At 53.1% G+C, this 23,300-nt stretch overlaps 9 protein-coding genes across 9 annotated transcripts; 7 read left to right on the forward strand and 2 right to left on the reverse strand.

Moving 5' to 3' along the window:
• Nucleotides 1-90: 90 nt before the first annotated feature.
• Nucleotides 91-2,022, forward strand: BOA4_1 (Cytochrome P450 monooxygenase BOA4; the record flags this gene model as incomplete). Its single annotated transcript, XM_066130801.1, has 5 exons — nucleotides 91-288; nucleotides 378-1,068; nucleotides 1,147-1,350; nucleotides 1,417-1,425; nucleotides 1,496-2,022. 5 exons carry the CDS (start codon nucleotides 91-93, stop codon nucleotides 2,020-2,022), a joined length of 1,629 nt encoding a protein of 542 aa, XP_065986819.1.
• Nucleotides 2,023-3,426: 1,404 nt separating this feature from the next.
• On the forward strand, nucleotides 3,427-5,126 carry CP51 (Eburicol 14-alpha-demethylase; the record flags this gene model as incomplete). Its single annotated transcript, XM_014684762.2, has 2 exons — nucleotides 3,427-3,666; nucleotides 3,795-5,126. 2 exons carry the CDS (start codon nucleotides 3,427-3,429, stop codon nucleotides 5,124-5,126), a joined length of 1,572 nt encoding a protein of 523 aa, XP_014540248.2.
• A 460-nt stretch (nucleotides 5,127-5,586) lies between these two features.
• G6M90_00g065270 (uncharacterized protein) lies at nucleotides 5,587-6,177 on the forward strand (the record flags this gene model as incomplete). Its single annotated transcript, XM_014684761.1, has 2 exons — nucleotides 5,587-5,602; nucleotides 5,663-6,177. The coding sequence occupies 2 exons, from the start codon at nucleotides 5,587-5,589 to the stop codon at nucleotides 6,175-6,177; spliced, it is 531 nt and encodes a 176-aa protein (XP_014540247.1).
• A 277-nt stretch (nucleotides 6,178-6,454) lies between these two features.
• On the reverse strand, nucleotides 6,455-7,297 carry G6M90_00g065280 (uncharacterized protein; the record flags this gene model as incomplete). The annotated part of the gene is made up of 1 exon (XM_014684760.1): nucleotides 6,455-7,297. The coding sequence occupies one exon, from the start codon at nucleotides 7,295-7,297 to the stop codon at nucleotides 6,455-6,457; it is 843 nt and encodes a 280-aa protein (XP_014540246.1).
• A 362-nt stretch (nucleotides 7,298-7,659) lies between these two features.
• imp1 (Mitochondrial inner membrane protease subunit 1) lies at nucleotides 7,660-8,227 on the forward strand (the record flags this gene model as incomplete). Its single annotated transcript, XM_014684759.2, has 2 exons — nucleotides 7,660-7,986; nucleotides 8,054-8,227. 2 exons carry the CDS (start codon nucleotides 7,660-7,662, stop codon nucleotides 8,225-8,227), a joined length of 501 nt encoding a protein of 166 aa, XP_014540245.2.
• A 693-nt stretch (nucleotides 8,228-8,920) lies between these two features.
• On the reverse strand, nucleotides 8,921-11,000 carry VAC8 (Vacuolar protein 8; the record flags this gene model as incomplete). Its single annotated transcript, XM_014684758.1, has 7 exons — nucleotides 8,921-9,252; nucleotides 9,311-10,060; nucleotides 10,123-10,368; nucleotides 10,427-10,540; nucleotides 10,618-10,738; nucleotides 10,809-10,894; nucleotides 10,970-11,000. The coding sequence occupies 7 exons, from the start codon at nucleotides 10,998-11,000 to the stop codon at nucleotides 8,921-8,923; spliced, it is 1,680 nt and encodes a 559-aa protein (XP_014540244.1).
• A 2,826-nt stretch (nucleotides 11,001-13,826) lies between these two features.
• On the forward strand, nucleotides 13,827-15,527 carry SNF4 (5'-AMP-activated protein kinase subunit gamma; the record flags this gene model as incomplete). Its single annotated transcript, XM_066130802.1, has 3 exons — nucleotides 13,827-14,327; nucleotides 14,427-14,550; nucleotides 14,641-15,527. 3 exons carry the CDS (start codon nucleotides 13,827-13,829, stop codon nucleotides 15,525-15,527), a joined length of 1,512 nt encoding a protein of 503 aa, XP_065986777.1.
• A 988-nt stretch (nucleotides 15,528-16,515) lies between these two features.
• Nucleotides 16,516-20,301, forward strand: G6M90_00g065320 (uncharacterized protein; the record flags this gene model as incomplete). Its single annotated transcript, XM_014684756.1, has 3 exons — nucleotides 16,516-16,782; nucleotides 16,844-16,891; nucleotides 16,948-20,301. 3 exons carry the CDS (start codon nucleotides 16,516-16,518, stop codon nucleotides 20,299-20,301), a joined length of 3,669 nt encoding a protein of 1,222 aa, XP_014540242.1.
• Nucleotides 20,302-20,949: 648 nt separating this feature from the next.
• G6M90_00g065330 (uncharacterized protein) lies at nucleotides 20,950-22,353 on the forward strand (the record flags this gene model as incomplete). The annotated part of the gene is made up of 1 exon (XM_014684755.1): nucleotides 20,950-22,353. The coding sequence occupies one exon, from the start codon at nucleotides 20,950-20,952 to the stop codon at nucleotides 22,351-22,353; it is 1,404 nt and encodes a 467-aa protein (XP_014540241.1).
• Between the last annotated feature and the right edge of the window lie 947 nt (nucleotides 22,354-23,300).

The following is a 23,300-nucleotide window of genomic DNA, read 5'->3' on the forward strand; positions in this document are numbered from 1 at the left end:
TATTGCAAAGGCTCATGTTTGTGTGTTTAAAGTTTGTAAAGTCTCAAGCAATCTTTCTGCCTTGTTCTAACGGCCACGAAGGCATGCATGATGGGAAGCGAATTGGACTTGTTTATACTGACAGGGTTGCCGGCCACTGTCGTAGCTGTGATTTTGGCTTCAGCTATTGCCGTGCTATACTCTAAGAAATCAGCATCCTTGGAAAATTCCATACAAGAGTGGAAGTTTCCCCACGTCACTGTGGAAAACGGCAATGTTATCGCTGCCATCACACAAGGAACCACGGCGGTATGATCCCACTCCCACGCCTTCTGCTGTCACAGCATGTTTCAATAGGCGAATTTTGCTAAACCTGGTGTGTTTTTCGGTATTCAAAGTACCCCGACGAGCCTTTTGTTCTTGCCACGGAACAGCCCAAGATCATACTTCCGAATCGCTTTCTGAACGAGCTCAAACCGCTGTCGCAAGATGTCCTCTCTTTGCGCAGGGAGGTCTACGACAAGATGCACGGCAGGTACACCACCCTGGGGACCGACCATCCTATTGGAATCCAAGCCATCCGAACCGACTTGACCGCGAACATTGGTCGAATGCTGCCGGAGCTGCAAGAAGAGTCGGTGTATGCCCTGGAGCGGGAATTCGGCCACATCTCAACATGGACGCAAATGGGCGTCTACGACAAGCTTCTGCAGCTCAGTGCTTTGGTGAATGGACGCATGTTTGTCGGTCTTCCCTTGTCTCGCGACCAGGACTGGATCGACATCTCCATCGGATATACTATGGCCATGGTGCAAGGAATCCGAGCGATTCAGCGAACCAAGCCACTCCTACGTCCTATTCTCGTCCCCTTCTTGCCAGAGATGAAAGCGCTCAGAGACCTCCAGAGACGTGCGGCCAAGATTCTGAGACCGCACTACGAGTTCATTATCGGTACTCACCAAGGAGCTGGCACAGAAAAGAAACCGGCCAGGAACCAGTATAACCTCATCTCTTGGATGCTCAAGCAGATGGATCTCCAGCGCACGGGTACAGACTTTGACCATTTGGTGCACGAGCAACTCTTTGCCGGTAAGTCTTTCTGCTGAGGTATAAATGGGATGGGTGTTGCCCTGGTTTATAATTTGGCTAAATCGATTCATTAATCAGGCTTCGGATCGATCCACGCAACCTCCATCACAGTTACCAACGCAATTTTTGATCTCGCTGCTAGACCTGAGTATATACTGGCCCTTCAAGAAGAAATTCAAACCGTCTTAGACCAAGAACAAGGGCATGTTCTCCGGAAGGAAAGCTTACCCAAGTTTCGTAAGATAGATAGTCTATTACGTGAGAGTCAGCGAATGAATCCAGGTGAGAGCGCTACGCTTCGTCCCTATCTCACGGATTAAATGATCTTAAATTAATAGTCTAAAACAGGAAATATCGGTAAGTTTAAACTTGATACATTTAACGGCATTGTTTACAACCGTTGACGAAAGTCTGGTCTGCTTCTCAGTCGCCTGGGGACGCCGCGTAGTCGCCAAAGACGGCATCAAGTTGTCCAACGGCCAGACAATGCCGCCAAATGCCACCATCGGCTTCGTGCACCCCCTCGCGCCATATGTGAAAACCCCAGCAACCCTCAAGTCGCCTCTCGACTATGACCCTAATCAACCGCCGCTCGGCGAATTTTATCCGTTTCGCTCCTACGAGCTGCGCCGCCTACCGGGCCAAGAAAATGCGCACCAGTTCACCCAGACCGGCAACGACAACCTCAACTTTGGGCATGGCGCCATGTCCTGTCCGGGACGGTTCTTTGCGTCTGCAGAAGCGAAATGTATCTTGATTGAGTTCTTGAGGCGGTACACTGTTGCGCTTGGTCCCGGCGGCGAGGGTGAGGGCGGTATAAATGACCTGAAGCGGCCGAAAAACATCGTGATCCCTGGCAACATGCAGGTGGTGCCCAACTTTACTCAGCCCATTTACTTGAAGGAGCTTCCTGAAGTACTGCCTGCCGCTAGAGATGGTGCTAGAGAGATTTGATGAGGACTGGAACGAGCTTGGGTAGTAGTATGATTAAGAAGGGGAGTTTATGGGGTGGATAAATACCGTCGCTAGAAAGCCTTGATAAGTTTATATGCCATTGCCTAGTGTCTTTATTATTTTCCATCTCGATTCTTCCCTATACTTTAATCCAAGTCGAGGGCTTTAATTTAGTGGCAGGATTTGCGGGACACCCTTTGGGGTCTAGCGCGGTGGGGCCGGTTCTCGGCCCGCAAGGCCCTCTTCCACTGTTTGATGTGCCGGGAAGTAGCGAGGCATATTCTGGACCAGTAGGAAAATGACCGAGATCAGTGCAATACGTGGACGCCCCGGGTGTAAAACGTTTTCAGCGCCAAAACACCAAGATGCTTGATAACTAAGATGGTCCTGGGTTTGGTTTTGGGTTCAGTAGTGACTGGCAGCCTCCTCGCGCTAGGTGGTGATTCTCTTCAAGGGATGCACTTGGACAGGTGCGTATCTACGCCAGTGAGATTCCGGGAGGTTGCAATGACCCGAGCTGAATAGTATGGCAACTAGAATAATGCCACATGAGGAGACGTCGTTTTCAGCACAGTTAAGCCATTTTTACCAAAGAGATGCAGGGTTGGACTGGCGAGGTTCAGCCTTGGAAGATGTCACAGGGGAGATTGGCATGGCCAAAGAAAGAAGCCATCAGAGCCATTTATCCCTACCCTATAAGTCCGCAACTTCAACAGTTACATGTCACGGCACTTTGGAGAGACTTTGCGTCCAGGGAAAATGTTCTCATGATGGAAAGTGTACAAAGGAGGTACGAGCGAGGACAATAAAGAAAGGGGCGCAAATATTCTCATCATCAGTATTCATCATTTTGGGTTTAAGGACATTAAACGCTGCCAAAGGCGCTCCATCAATATGTTGAATGTTCCGGTCTACCTTTACCCGATGGCCAGATGGATGTTTCAATGTGTGCCGTAAGTTCGTGGTTGCGAACTGGGCGGAACGCAAGTAGCAGAAGACGAATGCGAACGCGAAGAGCCGTCAAATGAATGACTTGCAATGCAATGGACCCCATCTGACTGGATTGTGCGCGGAAATGATACAGCAACAAGAGCTGACAACAAGTTTTTCGCCTACGTCGCTTTGGATCCTTTGCGATTGCGGATCTCGCACCGAAATAATGCGGGTCGATGCGAATACGAGCCTACTTGGTACTCTCATGCTGCAAAATCCGAATACGAGGCGGCCTTGACATATCACACAAGGCCGTGTCCAGGCACGCGTCTAAGGATTGTATGTAAACGGCTCCTTTTGTATGCAATCACCTCGTAAAGACTAAGATATAAATGTGCAAAGTGTCATGGGCAAGGCTATTTCGGTAGCTGTACGTTTTGCTCTCTGGCAAACCCCATTCATTCCTCTACCATGGAGTTTCGTCCATTCACTGAGCACTTGAAGCGCATGGCTTATGTCTCCCCGATACTGTTTCTTGGAAGTTGTTTACTCCTGCTCGTGCTTCTGTTGATTGTTGTCAACCTCATCCGCCAACAGCTTCCTGCTAGTAAATCAGAACCGCCATTGGTATTTCACTGGATACCCTTCATAGGCAATGCCGTTTCGTACGGTCTGGATCCATTTGCTTTCTACTCGCAATGCCAGAAAAAGGTACGAGAATGCCTCCATCATTCAATCATTTCACATCATGTGTCATGTCCAAAGCAAGCTCTGCCAAGACAAAAAGATGTATTAATATAGTACCTCTGCTAACTCTCTTGTTCTTCCTTCGGTGGTAGCATGGCAACATCTTCACTTTTGTCCTTTTCGGCCGAAAAATGACCGTGTATCTGGGCCTGCAAGGGAACGACTTCATCCTCAATGGCAAACTGCAAGACGTCAACGCCGAGGAAATCTACGCCCCGCTTACAACGCCCGTGTTCGGCAGCGACATCATCTACGACTGCCCAAACGCAAAGTTGATGGAGCAGAAGAAATTCGTCAAGGTTGGCCTCACACATGATGCGTTGTGCTCCTACGTGCCTCTGATCGAGAAAGAAGTCGTCGATTACCTCAAAGTGGCTCCTGCATTCAGGGGCCAATCTGGCACAGTCAACATCCCTGCTGCCATGGCTGAAATCACCATCTTCACAGCAAGCAGGACGTTACAGGGCAGGGAGGTCCGGGGAAAGCTGTCGGCTGAATTCGCGGAGCTATACCACGATCTCGATCTTGGCTTCCGGCCCATCAACTTCCTGATGCCGTGGGCACCGTTGCCACAAAACAGACGCCGAGACGCTGCCCATGCAAAGATGAGATCAATATACATCGATATCATCAACGATCGTCGAGTATCCGGCAAGGTACCCGACCAAGATGCAGATATGATTTGGCATCTGATGACTTGCGTCTACAAGGATGGAACGCCTCTTCCAGACAAGGAAATTGCGCATATGATGATCACGCTGCTCATGGCGGGTCAGCACTCGTCTTCCTCCTCAAGCTCCTGGATCATGCTCCGCCTCGCGTCTCGGCCCGACATTGTCGAAGAGCTGTATCAGGAACAAGTGAGGAATCTTGGCTATACCGGCTCTGAGCCCCTACAGTACTCAGACATTGATAAGTTGCCTCTTCTGCAGAACGTCATCAAAGAGACTCTGCGGGTTCATTCCTCGATTCACTCCATCATGCGAAAGGTCATGCGGCCGATTCCGGTACCCAAGACCGACTACGTTATCGGGCCGGATAAAGTGCTTGTGTCATCGCCAATCATGTCACACATGAGCGAGGAGCACTTTGCCAATGCGCACGTCTGGGATCCGCATCGATGGGAAAACATGTCGACCGAGGAAAAGGGGGACATGGTTGATTACGGATATGGACAAGTCTCCAAGGGAACCAAGAGTCCGTATCTGCCGTTTGGTGCCGGCCGGCATCGCTGCATCGGCGAGAAGTTTGCCTATATGAACCTGTGCACCATTATTGCCACGCTTGTGCGAAATATGAAGTTTACCACCGTGGATGGTTCGTCTGCCGTGCCGCCGACAGACTACACGTCTCTGTTTTCCAGGCCCATGCAGCCATCTACGATCCGCTGGGAAAGACGCGCAAATGTCCCTAGCCAAGCCTAGGACCGTGGATCCAGTATACACGTATATAGTCTGCAAAAACTTGGTGTCATCGGATGTCCTTGGTAGCTAGACTACTCGCTGTATACACCTGTTGCGAAACCACTCGGAATCCAGGAATTTGCAAAACCGTCCTGGGACCGACATGTTAGATAGTGTCCTACGTGAGATCCGTGTAGTTCCTTGCATTCACCTAGATGGATGAGGTTTGTATTAATATACAGATTCACATCAATTAAAACCAAGGTGCCCTTCGTACGTGATAGAAGCCCCAGGAACATTTCCAGGGTTAGGGTTACCCCACCACACGCTGACCCGCAAACGCCACAGCGGCTCCTTATCGCTAGCTTGCCTGCATATCCCGCCAAAACTTATCGCGGGGGCGGTCAGAAAAAAATATATCCAGCCAGACCGGTACTCGACTTCAAACATTCACATCGTCCACACAAACCCGCCGCCCACCATGGCTAAAAGCAAAGGTACGCACCATTGTCACCCTAGCCGTCCATGAATCTCGCCACTAACAAGAACGGTCCCAGGGCCCTCGAAACACTCCCGCGCCGCGCGCCGCGCCACATCCCCCTCCATCGACACGGACAAGTCCCTCAAGGACATACCGCTGCCCAAGCGCAGCACCTCGAGCGCGCCGCGGCCCTCGGTCCTCGCCGTCCACCGCGCGGCGGGCATTTCGAAAAAGAGCAAGCCCGTGCGCAAGTCCCGCCTGACGAGCAAGATGCGCAAGCGCCACGAGAAGGGGCTCGAGATGGCCGAGGCCGTCACGGAGCGGACCGGCAAGAAGATTGAGCAGAGCATCGGACGGGCCAAGAACGTGCAGAGGAGGAGCAGGACCTGGGAGGACATCAACAAGGACGCTGTCGAGGGAGGCGCGGGCGATGAGCAGACGGGCGGGAGTCGCTTTGGCGCGCTGATGGAGGAGGCGGATGACGACGACGACGGCGATGCTGTCGAGGATGAGGATGGGTTCAATCCCGCGAATCCGGGGGCAAGTAAGCCGGCTGCTATTACGGACGATGACGACGACGAGATTCTGTGAAGGGGGCTGTGCGGGGTTCTGGCCCAGAGGGAAACGACTTGGCTGGCGGGTTCATCTTTGGCGTTTGGCGGGTACGAAAAGAAGAGGAAGCACGTTCACGACTTTGACGACTTGGCTTTAAATAGACGGATACAACTAGGAAACCCGGATCAAGTGTACTCTTGTACCATGCGCTCATGCGTCCCCTGCCACGTGCACCTTGAAGAAACTCCCCATGCCACGACATGCCAGCTCAACCTCCGTAGTTACAACAGAACCAGCAGCCCCTTCAGTCGCCTCAAGCTTGATTCTGCTTCCCCTCCAAATACAGGCGATACGTCCCCCCAACCGCCCCGGACGCACTCTTGCCCTCCCTGCCGCCGACCTTGTCCACCTCGTCCCGGATCCGCCTCACCACGCCCTCGGCCTCCTTCCCATCAACCTGCTTGCCGCCCTTCTTCCTCGCCACCAGAACCTCCACCTTCATCCCCTTGTCCAAGAACTGCCCCATCTGCCGCATCTTGGTCGCCAAATCATGCTCCCCAATCGCCCACGTCAGCTCCAGCTCCTTGGTCTTGGGCTTGCCCACGCCCGCCTTCTTCTTCTCCTTGAGCTGCTTCTGGCGCTCGTACTCGTCGCGCTTGTTGACGATTTTGCACACGGCCCACTGGGCGCCGGGCCGGCCGTTCTTGGGATCCGCGGGCACGTACGGCTGCACCATGCGCAGGGACTCGTGCGGCTCGAGCCTCGTGAGGACAAAGGGCGTGGCGAGGGGCCCTTCGGTGGCGCCGTTGTCAATGACCATGATCTGCGGGTCGGTGATCTCGTGGTCCTGCGGCGGGCGGTCGCGTCCCGAGCGCGCAATGTCCTGCTGCGTCGTGTAGCGCTTGTCGAAGCCGCGGTTGTCGTGGGCGAGCTGCTCTGCGGCGGCGACGGAGGTCTGGCCGCGAGGCCCGCGGGCCGGCGGCTTGGCCGCGTACCTCCGGACCTGGCTTGCTGCGAGGGCGTTCCTGTGCGGTGCCGGAAGAGGGGAGAGCTGAAGTCGCGAGACGATGGACAGAGCCGGTGCCTCAGACGGGGAGACAAAGACCCGGTAGAGAGCGCGCCGAGAATTGTATACGCATTGTGGCATTGGTCTCATTGTGGTGCTCGTCGAAAGGTCTGCCACAGCCCCTCGTCTGCAGGCCAATTGAGTCTTTTGGGGGTTGCAAGTGAGGAAACAGGAGGGAGATGGAGCTTTAAAGCTTGGAGTTGGGAGGTCAATCTGCAGCGGGTGGTGAAAACGTCATGTCACACGAGCGCTCCGCCCAGCCAATAGCAACCCCGGCCAGCGGGTTCACCTCCACATCCACCAGACATTGGCGATCCTTCAACGTCCAGATCGCGCATCCCCCAGCCGGGTCATCACCGTTCATCAGCTCAATTATCCCTCCCCTCTTCCCCAGGAGAAAACCCGTCTACCCAACTCCAATGTAACCGCCGCGCCTCACCCGGTCCTCAATCATGTTCACCCACCTCCTCGGCCACCCCATCCGCTTCGCCCTGTCAACCCTCAAAATGACTTGCCTCGCCCACCTCACCCTCACGCAGCTCGTCCAAATATCCCCTGCCCAAGGGCCCTCCATGCTACCCACCTTCACAGTAGACGGGGACTGGATCGCCGCGGACATGCGTCACCGCCTGGGCCGCGGCATAACCACAGGAGACCTGGTTCTCTACAAGATCCCCATCTTCGCGAGCCAGAACGGCGTCAAGAGGGTAGTCGGCATGCCAGGCGACTACGTGTCGCTGGGTACACCTGGGGAGAATGGGGAGGACCAGATGATACAGGTACTATGATTTGTTGACACCGAGTTTCGTTGTTTCTTGGTGCAAGAGTTGACTTGGCCGTTGACAGGTTCCCCAGGGCCATTGTTGGATAGTAGGTGATAACCTGCCGGCTTCGAGAGACTCGAGACAGTTTGGGCCACTGCCGCTGGCTCTTATTCAAGGCAAGGTCGTTGCCAAGATTTTGCCCTGGCGAGAGAGAAAATGGTTTGATAGCGGATTCGAGCGAATGAACCATGATTAAAGTCTGTTTTTCACATCATGATACTCTCTGGTAATATTGACACTGTAAACTATGGCGTTACGGGTTCATCTACAAGGAGCCCCACGTCACTGCAGGATACATACGGGCAAATTAGGTTAACTGGGTATAATAAAACAAGGCTTGTAAACTTTATCTAATTACAGCTGCCGCCTGAATGCTTTGCCTCCGCATATTCATCCCCTGTAAAAGGAAAATTGCAAATTAGAAAAAAAAACTCAATGCTAGGCTAATAAACGTCCTTCGCCAAACCAAATATGCTTTGTACAAAAGAAGAGTGACCCCGAGATGCCTCCCAATCACATGACTACCTTGCGCCCACGAATACTCTGGCAAACGTGACAACGCCCTTCTCGCCAGATGTCGCCAGGCGGTTGTAGCGCAAAGAGGCAGAGAGAAAATGATGGATGCAACAAAACGGGACTTGATCATATCAAAGGTTGGATGTGAGGGGGGAACAGTAGTTGGTGAGAGAAACCCTTCTCTCTCGGTAGTAATTGGATATAACAGCCCCAGACGCCTTGGGAAATCACTTATGCCTTTTACAATATTATCAGCCATACTGATCCAGTAACAGTGGTGTACATAGCCGCCAGAGTCAGAAGTTGCTTCGTCTGCCGGTGGACCCAGGAATGCGCTGTCGCTTGGCAGGCAATGCTGTGCCAGCTGCGAGATTTAGCCCTCGATGTGGGCTTTAGACATGCTCTGACCCAACAGTTCCAGGCAACGTTGAGCCAAATTCACCACTTCGCCCTCATCTTCGTCTTCAAACTCGGGCTCAGCTTCGACTTGTCGGTTTGCAATAGCTCGGATGTTCTCGATAATGTCGTCGGCTTTGCCAATATGACCAATCAAAGTCTTATCTTCAGACTCGAATAATTGCAACAAGGTCCAGACGGCAATATGCTGGAATGTGGCGTCACCTGATTGCAGGAATCGGCTAAGATATCCGTGTATTCCTCCATTTGGATCGTTCCAATTTTGAACAAAGATTGAATAGTCGCCGACTAAACATGATGCATGAGCACAGGGCCGGTAGAATACTAAAGCACTTATGAAACATACCTTTGGAGGACAAGTTACCCAAGGCAGCAGCACTGTTGCCTTGAACCTCGATGCTGGGCGAATGAGTCAAGGGTATGAGGACATCGCACACTCCGAGATTGAGAAGATGTGACTTGAGATCGTCGCTAAGAGCCAAAACTGCAATGGCAGCCGTCATTTCCGACTGTACCGTCACCGGCACATCAAGCACCAGCTGTTTACACTTCTGGACAGCGCCGGCGTCCAATACCAGAGCCTTGTTTCGGTCTGAGCTGGCTGCCAGGTTGCGCAAAGTCGAAATGGCGTGGCATTGAATCTCTTCGTTGTCGGTGGATCCGAGCAAGTCGACCAGTGGCTTGAGGAAGTTGGCGTCAATGATGGGCGATTCATTCATTGGGTGTATGGAGATGTTTCGTATACAAGCAACAGCCGACAGTATCAAGGGAAGGTAAGATGACTGAAGGAGACGAAGGAGCGGGGGTAAGCCTTGGACTCGGACAATCTCAATTTGGTACTTTTCATCGGACGCAAGGTTTCGCAGGGCCAACGCAGCCTGACATTGGACCTTTGGGGACGAGGAGTCCATGAGATGGACCAGGGATTGGACGAGTTTTGGTTCAGTGGACGACAGCTTTCGTCGGTTATTGGCGTCAACGGCAATGTTACTGAGGGCGGTAGTGCAGTAGTACTGTACATCAACATCGGGAGAAGAGAGGAGCTGGACTAGGACGGGAATAGCGCCGGCATTAACGAGCTGCTGTCGGTTCTCATCTATAGCATTCGTCCGCGTTAGCGAATTGTCCAGAAGAGAGTAGAAAGGTCTGGTGACATACCAGAATGTGTCATGTTGAGGAGAGCACCGGTAGCGTTCCGCTGCACACGCATATCTCGGGATTTGGCAAGCCTCGTCAGGGGGCCCAGGGCACCAGACCGTGCAATCTTGGCCTTGTTTTCTTCATGTGTAGCCAAGTTGGTGATGCATCCTACGGCATTGCACTGGACCTCAACATTTGGCGATAGCATCTGTCGGATGAGCGGTGTTAATCCTCCAAGCTGGACGATTATGACCTTGTTCTCAGCTGTAGGTAGGTGGTTAATCGTAGGCCATGCAGATGAGGTCTTTGTCAAGGCACATACTGTTGACGGCAAGGTTGCCTAGGGCGGCACTAGCGGCTCTCTGAACTTCGATATCGGGGCTTTGTAACAGGAAGAGAATGGGTTCCAGCGTGTCTCGATCAACCTCTCGTACATCTAGGGCGCGGGGGTATTAGCATCATGGAGCGTGGACAGACAGGCATGATTCAACGGGTCTGGCTTTGCAGACCTACCTCTCTCAGTGATTTCGGCAAAGGTAAGACTTGCACTGCGTTGCAAGTCTATATTTTCTGAAAAGACCAAGGTACTAAGAGCCCTGAGTGGTTCTCCGGAGAAGAAGTTGGTCTCTCCACGCTGCAACTTCAGTCAGCATGGCAAGACAAGAGCGGTGTCGCGGTGCCATTACGGCGGTCTAGACACGAACGTTTTCGAGATATTGTAACAGGTCGGCGACGGCCTCGCGCTCGCTATCGGCCAAAACAGGCTCGTACAGACCTTCGCGGGAGCGGCCTGGGATGAGTCGCGTCAGTTCTTGTTACCGTAAACACCTTGGCAGACGGGTCGGGAGAAGGGAAAACAGCGTACCTCCACAGCATGATGAGCAGCAGTTACCCATGACTGGGATGGCAAACAATGTGCAGCTTGTCCGGATGGCAGCGGATGGAGCGGTGTTGTGGATGAGAAGATGTTGATGACGATGATGCGGGCTGGTGATGTGCCTCGAGGTCGGAGCAACAGCGGATTGTTCCTAGCGTTAGGTTCCGTCACAGCTCAGCAACCGGCTGCTTACCCAGGAACCCCGGCAGCTTATGGGTCAGGCTGGGCTGAAGTCGATCGCAAGCGCGGCGTGATGAAGTCGAGGGGACAAGACCAGCGAGCTCTGGTGATTGTTGGCAAGCTTCCAAAGTGAAGCAGGTTGGCGGGGGGGTGAGGATGGTATGTGTGCATGTGGACGAGGCGAGTCTGGTGTTGAGTCCTGGGACTGGAACTGAGCCTGGGACCAGAGGACCAGGCGACGGGCGCGGCGTGGCATTCAAGGCTGGGGCTGTGAGTGCCGGCAACTTTAGAAGGGAGCACTGGCTTGGAGCACTTGGCGTCAATCGCCATCTGGACATCCATGTCTGGAGCAAGGCTACACTCCATGTGGGTAACTGTAGGCGGTAGTACGGACGACCAGCTAGTAGCAAGGGACATTGAGTCTGGTCGTCCTTAATACGGTCGGTTGCAATTGGACCGCCCGAGTCGCCAGTCTGGTTGATGGCACGCAATGCATTCGAGGTAACTTCATTAGTCGCCCCCGGCCTCGAGGGACCAGTTGGCCCCTTGGACATGACATCTGGACATTCATCCATCCATGTCTGAACCTCAATCTGCCCTTGGAGGCCTTGGCTTGCGCGCCAGGCCTTCAATGTTCTTTTCTCTACTCCGTACGTCACGTCTAGCCCTCTCAAAATCAGGCATGTACATGTCAACGGCCAGCGTCAACGTCGTCTCAACTCAATCTTCGACCGTCTCTCATTGTCCATGCGCCACACTGCAGCTTGCTCGCTCCGCATTACGTGCCGCACATTGAAGCCTGCCCACGAGAGCACTCACAACTCGTCCTCCACCCAGCCCGTACTCTGGCATGTAAATTCCACTCAAGTGCCAAGTGCTTGCCTGGGAGGACATGCGGGAAAGCAAGGGCTGGATAGGCCCCCTGCTCACTTGCCTGAACCCCAGCCGGCTAACAATAAATATGACGCCTGGCAGAGCTCCGTACAATCAATACCATGCATGTGTACTCCGTGCTCCGTACCGCGATAGATTGTCAAGGGTTGCTCCGACTTGGCGCCTGCTCATCTCCGTGTCCAAGTCTGAAGGCTCGCAAGCAACTCCGACCACGGTGGTTTTTGTCGCTTGAATGCGTCTCTGCAACCTCTTGTGTTTTCGGTGGCATGCTATGCCCCCGTACATTCAAAGCGCTTCAGGCAAGCAATAGAACGAAAAGAAACAAAAAAAACGCACGTGTGCCGGGAGCGCGCGTGAGATGGATCACTTAACCGTGCATGCGTCCATGTACTTCTGCACTGGGTATGCTTCGGCGCGCGTGTCGGTGCAATGCACTAGAATCTCGGGAAAATACGAATGCCTCCTGGCGTCAGACTGTACTTGCTTCATTGATAGCACTGCCGAGAAGTGCATTTCTTTATTTTTGTCCAGGAGCCACCAGCGAGGAGATCGTGGCACTACTACTCCGTACCTCCAAGTACCTTGTGTTGGGGGAAACTTGACGCAGGCCGCAAGGCGCAGTCATCGTGCCCCAAGACGGCCCTCGTCTGTGATCATGTAGTGCACAGCATTGCATTTCTACTGCCGATTACACCCTCTCATTGTCATCGCGCGCCACCACTACGACAACAAAGCCCCGAGCACATGCCAGGTTGGATATATTTCCCATGGATCGTCTTCGCCAAGGTTATGAATGTTGCTTGGAGCGTACACATTGGTCCTCGCCTCTCGTCAACCCCACAGGGACTATCCGAGCTGTCTAAACGTTAAAACGCCCCGCCCTGCTATGCGTACAATTGGCATTCCGACCAAAGCATTCAATGTTTGCCCCAGACTTGCACTATCGATGGCCAGGGGACCATCCCGTCTGGTAATTATTTGATTACCAGTGTTGTGCTAGTCCACAATCAAGTCGCCAGTGCCCGCTGGGTGAGACGCACGTACAAACTGTGGCGCCATCTTTACATGATTGGGTGGTCCATGTGACGCTGTGTGATCAAGGGTGTATCCTTGAGCGCGGGTGATGTTCCACCACTGTACAGTACTCGGCAGGTCTGGGATACTCTTGTCCCAGATGGCTACATAGTCCGTATTTACAAGGTACACTATACACCTGAATGCCTACCCCAGGATGGTGTGAAATTGACATTTGAGGGTATTTGCCAGCTGGGGCAGAAAATCAATCGCAGCCTCGCTCTAGGGTAGGGCATCGTAGCCTCAGGCGAGATGGCTTCGCAACTCGCACCCACATAATATGCATGCACATGGTGCTCGATAATCGCTAGCCCTGTGAATTAAGCTATTTGAACCGCATGCCCTTAAACTCTCCTAGCACGGCCCTAGAACGCTGGGAAGAATCGCATGATGCCTTTCCGAAATTTCTACCCAGGTACTACCGCGATAACGGGCGACGTCTGAAGCCATTTGAAGTGCCAGATGTCAACGGTTGGTTTCCCCACCATGGTACGAAGTAGATGTTGAGAAGCTTGCTTGCAACTGTCTCGGTGTCTTGGGTCCGGTGCCCCCTCCCCCTCCCCCTCCACCATTCGACCATCACCATAATCACCCAGGTGCCGGGCCAACTACTACAAACCGTCCAAAACCACCTGTGACGCGCGAGGCCACACAACGATACGCCATACACCGGACACACAGCTGCCCGATACCTCGAATGGACGAAAGAGATGCCGCAGCGGCGCCCCCCAGCGTCCAACCTGCCGCCGACCCCACGCAGACCAATGTCGAAGCCCAGATTGCGTCCCGTGAGCAGGTCACTGGCGCCATGTCTGGGCTGGCACCGGGACTTGGGTCTGGACCATCCGCTGAGGAACCACCTCCATCAGCACAACCACCAACGGCAGCCAGAGCACAAGCACAAGCATCAAATCCTGCGACTCGGTCAATTACTACGGCGCCGGTTCCTGGACGAGCTCCCGCTACCGCAACAGCTCCCCGTTCAGCTCCCGCTCCCGTTGCCGCTCCCAGTCACGGCCACGGCCACGGCCACGAGCAACCCGCCCTCCGTGTGCCTCGATTTGTCGCTCCCTCGTCCTATCTCCGTTTCAAGACCTCGCACGGCAGCGCCATGGCAGCAGCTGCATCTGAGCCGACCTCGAACCCGAGCACACTGAGCCCGCCGAGCCCGCTTGACAAGGAACAACGTCAAGGACTGGTATGGACCATTCGCTTTGTGCCTCCTTCTCGGCAATTCCTCTCGTGACCCTAGCGAGGCCCTTTCCGACGTCGCACAAAGGCTAACTGTCTCTTCCAGAAAGCGATTCGGGATTTTCTCAAGGTTCGCACTAGCTACGATGTCCTGCCGCTATCCTTCCGTCTCATTGTCTTGGACACCGACCTCCTCATCAAGAAGACGCTTAATATCTTAATACAAAATAGTGAGTCTGCCTTTGCACCGTTTGTTACCCATGGCCGCCCAAGACAGCCCAAACAACTGCTCGCTCTTTGGCTAATCTGCTTCGCATCAGCAATCGTTTCTGCGCCGCTATGGGACTCACAGAGAGGACGTTTTGCCGGCATACTGACGGCCACGGATTATATCAACGTCATTCAATATTACTGCCAATTTCCAGACGAGATGAGCAAGCTTGACCAGTTTCGGTTGAGTAGTCTGCGAGGTGAGACTATTTTGCATCAAGCAACAGTGGAAAAAGCCGTCGGACCCGCCGTATGCATGCTAAGACAGGTTGGCTTAGATATCGAAAAGGCAATAGGTGCCACTCCCATCGAAACGGTATCTGTGCATCCATCTCGACCGCTTTACGAGGCGTGCCGACGCATGCTTAAGACTCGTGCGCGACGTATTCCCCTTGTGGATATAGACGACGAGACAGGCAGAGAGACGGTCATATCCGTTATTACTCAATATCGTATCCTCAAGTTCATCGCTGTCAACAACGAACACAACACTGTAATGCTCAAAAAGACGGTTCGAGAGATTGGCCTGGGCACCTATTCCAACCTGGCCACCATGCACATGGATAATACGGTTCTGGATGCCATCCACCTGATGGTCGATAGAAACATTAGCTGTATCCCGATTGTGGACTCTGAAAACCGGGTCCTGAATGCCTTTGAGGCGGTCGACGTCATTCCCTGCATTAGAGGGGGTGCATACGAGGAACTGGATGGATCGATCGGGGAGGCACTGTGCAAACGGCCAGACGACAGCCCAGGTATCTACACATGCGGGGAGGGGGATCGACTGGATTCATTGTTTGACACGATCCGAAAGAGCCGAGTACACAGACTGATTGTTATCGACGACGACAACAAACTGAAGGGTGTCATTTCACTATCTGATATCCTCAAATACGTGCTCATCCAAGGGGAAGAGGACTCGCCTCAAAGCTAGCCGAGATATGGTGGAGGATGTTTGGAAACACTACATGATGGCATGACATGTCTCTGTTTAGCCCTAGAGGCCGCAATAGAGAAAGCAAGGATCAAGGAATTCGACGGCATTTTCCCCGCTTTTTTTTTTTTGGCTCGGCGCATTGGTTGGAATCGAATGGTGATACAACGTTGATATATGGAGGGAAAGAAAAATTGTTTTACACATTATGATAGATGGTAGCTTGAGGAGGTGCTCACATGTTATCAACTGGTTTGCTGACATTTGTCTGTGTGGTACTTACCTATACCAGGTAGGTAGGGATTTGGTAGCTGTTGCTTGAATACCATACCCATCAATACGCGATGTCGAATAACAACCCATCCACTTTTCTATCACATTTTGTGAACAATATGCATCAGGGGTGAACTGGAGAGCTCCCCCGAGCTTTTCCCGTTTACTGCCTGAATCAATCCGGTGCTTGCTTGACTCGATAACTTGGCCTTGCAAAGTGATGGGAATTGCTCGGCAGGCTTACTCTTTTTGCTAAGTAAGGGCGCTCACGCCTCCCCAGGAACCTGGCTATTTGGCTTTATATTATAAATAATATATTATATATTAGTATATCTTTATGATAAGTAAGTATATTCTACTATAATTGTTAAAGTATATATATATATATAATAGTATTTTATTATAATACTTCACATATAAAGAGAGTTTAAACATAGTAAATAATAGGGGGGTAAGCGCACGTAGTAAAAAGAGCAAGCCCGCCGAGCAATTCACCAAGTAATGGAGTACCTACTAGGAAGGAAGGAAGGATAGACGGTGCTTTGCGTTTGGCATTGAGAGCGACTGGACGTTGCCGGTCACCCGACAACCATGCCAGCTGGCAACGCTTCGCAAGGGCATTGGCATACAAGGCAAACACGGCATCAACACGCGAGTATGCAATCATCACAACTCTGGTATTCATTCCAATTTCCAACAAATTACCAAGTATTCCATGGCTCACCCACTCGGGACGTCGCATTCATCTCAGAATCTCCGTGCCTGGTCTGCATACCACCCACGTCGACTACCCCATTCCGCCAGCTCAGTCTCTCTCTTGCTACCTCAGAGCGCTAGCTATCAGAGCTTCGGTCATGGTAGTAGGGTACGGAGCAGTGGTACTTGGACCACGAGTAGTGGCGAGCTCGGCCTTCTCAGCAATGCGGATGAGGTGGATGACAGAGATGTGTTTGTCCAGGAATATAATAGGCTTGCTAAAAAGGTGAGCTCTTTACTGCTACCCGAGAGAACAGAACAGTGTCCAAGCTCACAAAATCACATAGCATGGCGTAAGACAGTTGATGAGTGATGACTTTGATGTCCATCAACAGGTAGGTCATCGATACATCCCTAGACCTTGTTCGTCGTGTCTGATCGGTAGCACTAGGGAGATGCGGCACGATACCGAGAAAAGAGAGGCTGGTTGTCGAGACTTCTTCGGCCGAGCCCTAGCACATTCCCTCATAATGCTTCGACGTCGCCGCCGCCTCCACAGATACGACACAAACGAAGTGTTTCCGAACTGGCACATATAATACACTGCAGAAGAGAGGCCCCCAGAATCATCGAGATCCAAGACATGGTGCGACTCAGTGGTAAAAGCATGCTTTACCTTCCCCAAGAGTACTCGCCGTGCTCTCTCATTTTGCCGACTTGCATTAGAGCAACGGCGCAGCATTTGGCTCAAAACGTTGCAACTCGAGGGTTATTTCGCGTTCCCGGATCTTCAAAAGTCATCAGCGCTTTGTTTGACTACTACTGTTTTGAGAGTGCACATGTTAACATTGCGAGCACTGTGCGCTGCGCTACCTTGCCTCTGCACATTCAGTACTCTGTCCACGACGTGGCATCTACCTTCAAGCGTTTACTTTCTGTGTTGCCCGGGGGCATTCTGGGATCATTGACTCTCCTGGACGCATTGATAGCTATTCACTCTCAGCTTAATGGAGAGCCAGAATATCCCCGAACAAAGCAAACCAAGGTCAGGGCACGATTGATTGCTTTGGCGATAGGTACCATCAAATCGCAGTATCGCAGAGAAATGATATGCGCTGTATTTGGCCTGTTAAGCCTCATTGGGCGGGTTGCGGAAGTTGCTCCCCGGGAAGATGAAGATAGTAGACCTCTTCCCACGGCTGATTTGATGGGTTACAATGCACTGGGTATTGTCTTTGGTCCATTGCTGGTCGGAAACCTGCTAGACCAATACACCATGAAAGTTGCGACCCCGAGCACGGGATTGCTACTGTTTCCACTGAGTCCTCCTCGATTCCGAAGGGACCGACGAAAGTCGACTCAAGTCGATACCAAGACTTTAGGGCCACCCACTGTTGACAAGATACTGGTAGCCAACAGCATAACAGAAATGTTGATCGCCAACTGGAGAGACGTGGTCCGCCAGATGAAGTCCCTTGGTACACACTGTCGGAAGGATACGTCGGTGGTGGACCTGGTTAGCAAGGATGAGAAGTTTCCGTCTCCGCCGGGCTTCAACTTAAGAGTTCCTAAGAATTTTGATAAAGCAGATGGTGAAATGATGAGAAACGAAGAGAATGAGCGGCACGAAGAGTTCGAATCGCCGATACATGGACAAAGGAAGCGACGAGTGAAAGGTCTAAGGCGAACAACCTCTCAAAGGCTAAAACCCAAAATTAGCATTGCCACGTTGAGTCCCACTAAAGAAGAGAGCATGGGAGACGATGAGTCCACTGACGGAAACGAAACCCATCATAACAAGGAGAGTGTCATTCAGCGATTACAAAAGGCGGAAGAAAACCGCAAATACAATGAGGCTGCAACCATAGCCAATGCTGATGATAAACCCCAAGGAGCTGTGGAAGGCGAGCCGGGTTCTGGTCCTGCTCCAACAGCCGAGGAAGGCAATGTTGCTGGTGAAGTTGATTCAAGTGCAGAGCCCGCACAGGTATATCTTGAGAGTGTTCCACCCAGAGAATCATCGAGAAATGTGGCATCACACGATGGTATTGATAGACCTTTGCGACGACCGACTTCACAGGGAAGCGTAAACTCGCCAAGATTGTTGGATGACATTGTGTTGGATTCAAGTCGCTCTGGGCAAACACCAAGAACAAGACGGCTGTCACTGGCGTCTACCGTGCAAAGCGGATCCGCGAAGCCATCACCAGGTCGCATGAGTCCTGCTTCACCATCGCTTATGAGCACAATAGAGATGCCTGAAGGGGGTATTCGGCTTGTTCAAAAAAGCCCTCCTCTAAACGCCAAGGTGGAGGACGTCCAAGATAGGTCTGCCACTCTTGGCATTGGGACATCGTACACGTCTCAAGACCAAGGTGTCCAGTGCGATATGTTTCGGGAGAGTGAGGCCCGGCGCTCGATTGACGTTACTCCTGAACGCTTCTATGCGTATGGGAAGGCGCTGGAAAATGAGCCCAGGATGTATCTCGATGGCATTCGACAGTTCGCGATTACACAGAAGCGGCCTACTGTAATACACAAGCCGAGACTATCCAAGTCACATGAGAATTTGAGAAGTCATACCACAATTACCCTGGAATCACCAACAGAGTCCACCGAGTCCAAGGGACTAAGCAAACGCGGGTCCGTTAAAACAATGGCAGCAATGTTCGAAAACCAAAGCACTGGCCGACAATCACCAATCTTTAGGGAAGACTCAATTGCAGCACAGAAAGGAAGCAAAATGCACTCCCGAGATAGGCATTCGAAGTCAGATTCGGCGTGGACGCATCACGTCTTTGATCCGTTGATTGAACCACCGCAAAGAAACTCTGAGGGAAGTGCGACAAGAGGACAGGGAGTTGAGCTCCACCAAGTTGTCAGAGGTATACTTAATGACAGGCTCAAAGGACCAGGTTTGGAGAGGGACATGGATGGAGGTTTTCAGGATGCCACCTTCTACAGTCCTTCAAGGTTTCTCGGAAAGACGGGGACCAGCGCGGTAGACGAGAAGACACTGAAGGCAGTCCCAAGCCTGGGCACCATGTTGCCTTGCCGCGAACAGCCGCCCATCGCACATCATCTGAATTTGGCTCGGCCGCTCTCGTCGCCAATTCCAATGCAGGAACCGGATCCTAGCGCAGTTCTGGACATAGTTTCCACGACGCAGACTCCTCGACCTCGAAGTGCTACGATTCTATATTCTCAGATTCGCAATCTTCAGCGCCAGCTATCTTCAAAGACGGATGAAGCGGCACAACTGAGAAGGCAACTCGATGCACAAAAGGACTCTGACGTTGGAACAGTCAGTGAACAACTGAGGCAGGCGAAGAGAGATGTTGCCACGTGGAAAGACAGAGCCGAGACTGCGGAACGGAGAGTCAAAGTGTTTGAGAAGTTTGTTGAGAAGTTGAAGGAAATCCGAGACGCCATCGCGGAATCATATCCCCACAAGACGGGGGGTGAAGAAGACAACGACTCGAACCAGCCGTCTGGTGAAGGAAGCCTCGGGATTAGAAGGGCGATTAATGCCCTGCATATCGCCCATGCGACAGAAGGTAAGGAAAATGGCGGGCAAGGAGACAATGCTACGATGGTGGCGGCCAAAACTCAAAAGTGTTTGCATGGTCTGTCGGCTACACAAGATGGGACGCTAGATTCGGATCGGGTGAGCAGCACGGCAGGTGACGGACGTGTCCAAAATAGTCCATGCAACTGTTTGGCAACGCGTATGAGAAAGAGCTCAGAGCAGATTTTGGCGGTAGCTGAGGAACTTTTGCGGATTCACGAGGATGGTGTAGCGTGATTCGTAGAGGGGTGGAGGGTGGTAGAAATGGACGAATAGGAGTAATGTATGATAGTAGCACGGGTTATGATAGTGGTAATTTTATGGCTTGCTAGAGATTTTGTTAGGAACGTCTGCGCCTCACAACACATTTCCCTAGAGCACGATGTATCTACGGCATCTCGGCACTTGGGAAATGGCTGATTGTAATGATATATCAGCCTGGATTGTCGCGGCGCCCGAGGACCCCGAAGAGACCGAGATGGCCGATGAGGAATTGACTCCAGTTAGGTCAGTGCCGGTGGGTTCGCCGGAGGACTTGGCGCCGTGTCTATTACTTTTCTACTCCGTAAGAAGCCGCTACGTAGGGGTAATTGGCTACACATGAAAGGGCGCTTTGGCTATGGGTGGAGCGATGGACGGATAGATGGACAGATCTGGGCGGAGCAAGCGGCGGAGCAGCGACAGTCGAGCGACGGGCTCGAGTGGTGACGTCGAGGGTTTTTGTAGTTGCGAATGATGCCGTACATGTCGACGCTGATTGTACGGGCTAACAGCGTTACCGAGGGGCCCCTGAAATGGATATAAGGAGGCGTGAACAGCCGCCGCAATGTCGTGCTGAACAGAGACGACTCGGCACACATACATTGGATAGACACGGGACCAACGATGCAGTTTCTTTCCGTGGCGGCGCTCCTGGCGGCGCTGGGCACGGCGACGGGCCTGCCAAACTCCAACTTCAACGTCACGCCCGAGTACGCGGCCGCGCATGGCTGCGGCTCCAAGTGTCAGCAGATACTGCGTCTCGGCAACGCGGCGGACCTAGATGCCGTCGGGCACGACTTCGCGTTTGACTTCTTCGCGACGGCGGGCAACTTTTCCGAGGCGACGCGGCCGGGCGACGTGCTCAAGGTGCAGGTCCTGGATGGGCGAACGCTCAACGTCGACTCGGGCACGACCGTGTTCCGGATCCAGTACGCGACCAGGGACCTGGATGGGAGGACGGTGCCGGCGACGGGGTTCGTCGCGTTCCCGTTCACGCCGGACTTTTCGTATGCGCACAACGGCACGGCGCGGTATCGGCTCGCGGCGTTTGCGCACGGCACCATCGGCCTGTTCGCCGGGTGCGCGCCGTCCAACAGTCCCGACCTGTACGACTACAGTACGTGGCAGGCGGCGGTGCAGAGGGGGTACGCCGTCGTCGCGACCGACTACGCTGGGCTCGGCAACAACTACACGACGCACAAGTACCTGACGCTGCCGGCGCATGTACACGACGTTTACTACTCGGTCGTGGCGGCACGCAAGCTGTTTGGCCGTGTGCTGACGAGGGAGTGGGTGTCGTTTGGGCACTCACAGGGCGGCGGCGCCGTGTGGAAGCTCGCCGAGAGCGAGTATGTTCGCAACGACACTGATTATCTGGGCACCGTGGCCATGGCGCCGGCCACCTACATCATCGACATGTTGCGCGGGCCTGGCGTCGACTTTACGGGGTACTTGTCCTTTCTGCCGTTTGCGGCCAAGAGGGCGCTGCCGGGGTACCAGCCGGCGTTTCTGAGCGATGTGATGAGCAGGCGCCTCGAGTTGGCGGAGACGGCCCAGCTGTGCATCAGCGGCATGCTGGGCCTGACCCTGGACCTGGAGAAGGAACAGCTCTTCTCGGCGGCAGGGCTGGCGAAGGACATGGAAACGCTGGAGGCGTGGCAGAGGATGCTGGCGCCCGCGCAGGGGGACAGGTCGCCTGCGCCGGTGCTGGTGGTGCAGGGCCTCAACGACACCTCGGTGCTGGCGCCTACCACAGAGGCCGCCTGGAGGAATGCCTGTCGGTACGGCAACGAGGTGCACCTGAGGAAGTATCGGGGCCAGGACCACTCGCCGCTCATGCAGGCTTCGGCTCCCGAGTGGCTGGCCTGGATGGACGACCTGTTCGCGAGCAGGAGGGACGGCCGTAGTCGGCCTGCGCGTCGCTGCACCGCGGAGACGAGGACCCCGTTTAGCCCTGAGTTTGTGAAGCAGCCGCCCGAGGCGGGCGATGAGTTGATGGCCGTCTTGGAGGGTATACTAGGTGAGTAGACTGGTGTTGGGGCTCGGCGTGTCGAGCGTCTATCAGCGTGCAGATGAACCAACTGGTGGTAGAAAGAATTAGCGCCGCATCAGACGAGCAATGTATTTTTAGAACACCAGACAGCTAATGCAGAATCGCACCCCCAATTCCAAGCGCATGTTGAATCGTGGGGGTCAAAAAGTGCATGAGGTCAGCATGATTGCACGCCTACGTGCGTCTCGTGATGGCCGCATTCAAGGCCGATTCCAAGGTACTACCTAGATAACTGGTACATATGTAGCTTCCATTCTGGGTTCGCAAGGTGGCGTTATCCAGTGAGTTTGTAGCGTGAAATAGTATTCCGGGGAGGAGGCTTACTCGAGTCCAAGTATTCTAGATCATGTACCGGGCCACGCGGACAGTTGGCTTCGTCGCGAGAATAGTGCCAAGGTGGATGCGAATGCCGAGCTGCCATTCTGAGTAAGAGCGAGAAAGACCAAGACCAAGATGATGCAGCGTCTAATTAGAAGCTGTGACAAAAACCAAAACCCAGGCTACCATCTAACAGGAAGTTGAGGAGCATTATGTAGTAATGGGACGGCTGTGAAAGCGTCGATGGTGGTTGCAGAAGATACGGCCTGGATGCTGGTTTGACTTGGTACGCAGGCATGGATGCTAGTTTGCCCTTTGTCCAGATGAAGGATACGATCTTGCTTCTATTTCTGGCACAACAAGAACTGAAGCACTTCTGTACTCGCCCATGTTTCTCGACCACGTATGGGTGGCTTGTTGCGCTGAGCCAGATATGGCAGGTCTACCAGGACCAGGTTTCTTGAAAACAAGCTTAAAATTGCTCGGGGCCTTGGCTTTTCTTGGTCGGTATTTGTGTCGCTGACTAGAACTTGTCACTGCCGCTGCACGATGAGTTCCCTAGAGAATTGAACATGGAACCCATTTCGCGGTCGCAATGCAAGCG

The sequence above is a fragment of the Metarhizium brunneum genome, chromosome 3 (assembly GCF_013426205.1).
Source record: "Metarhizium brunneum chromosome 3, complete sequence".
NCBI classification, from domain to species: Eukaryota; Fungi; Ascomycota; class Sordariomycetes; order Hypocreales; family Clavicipitaceae; genus Metarhizium; species Metarhizium brunneum.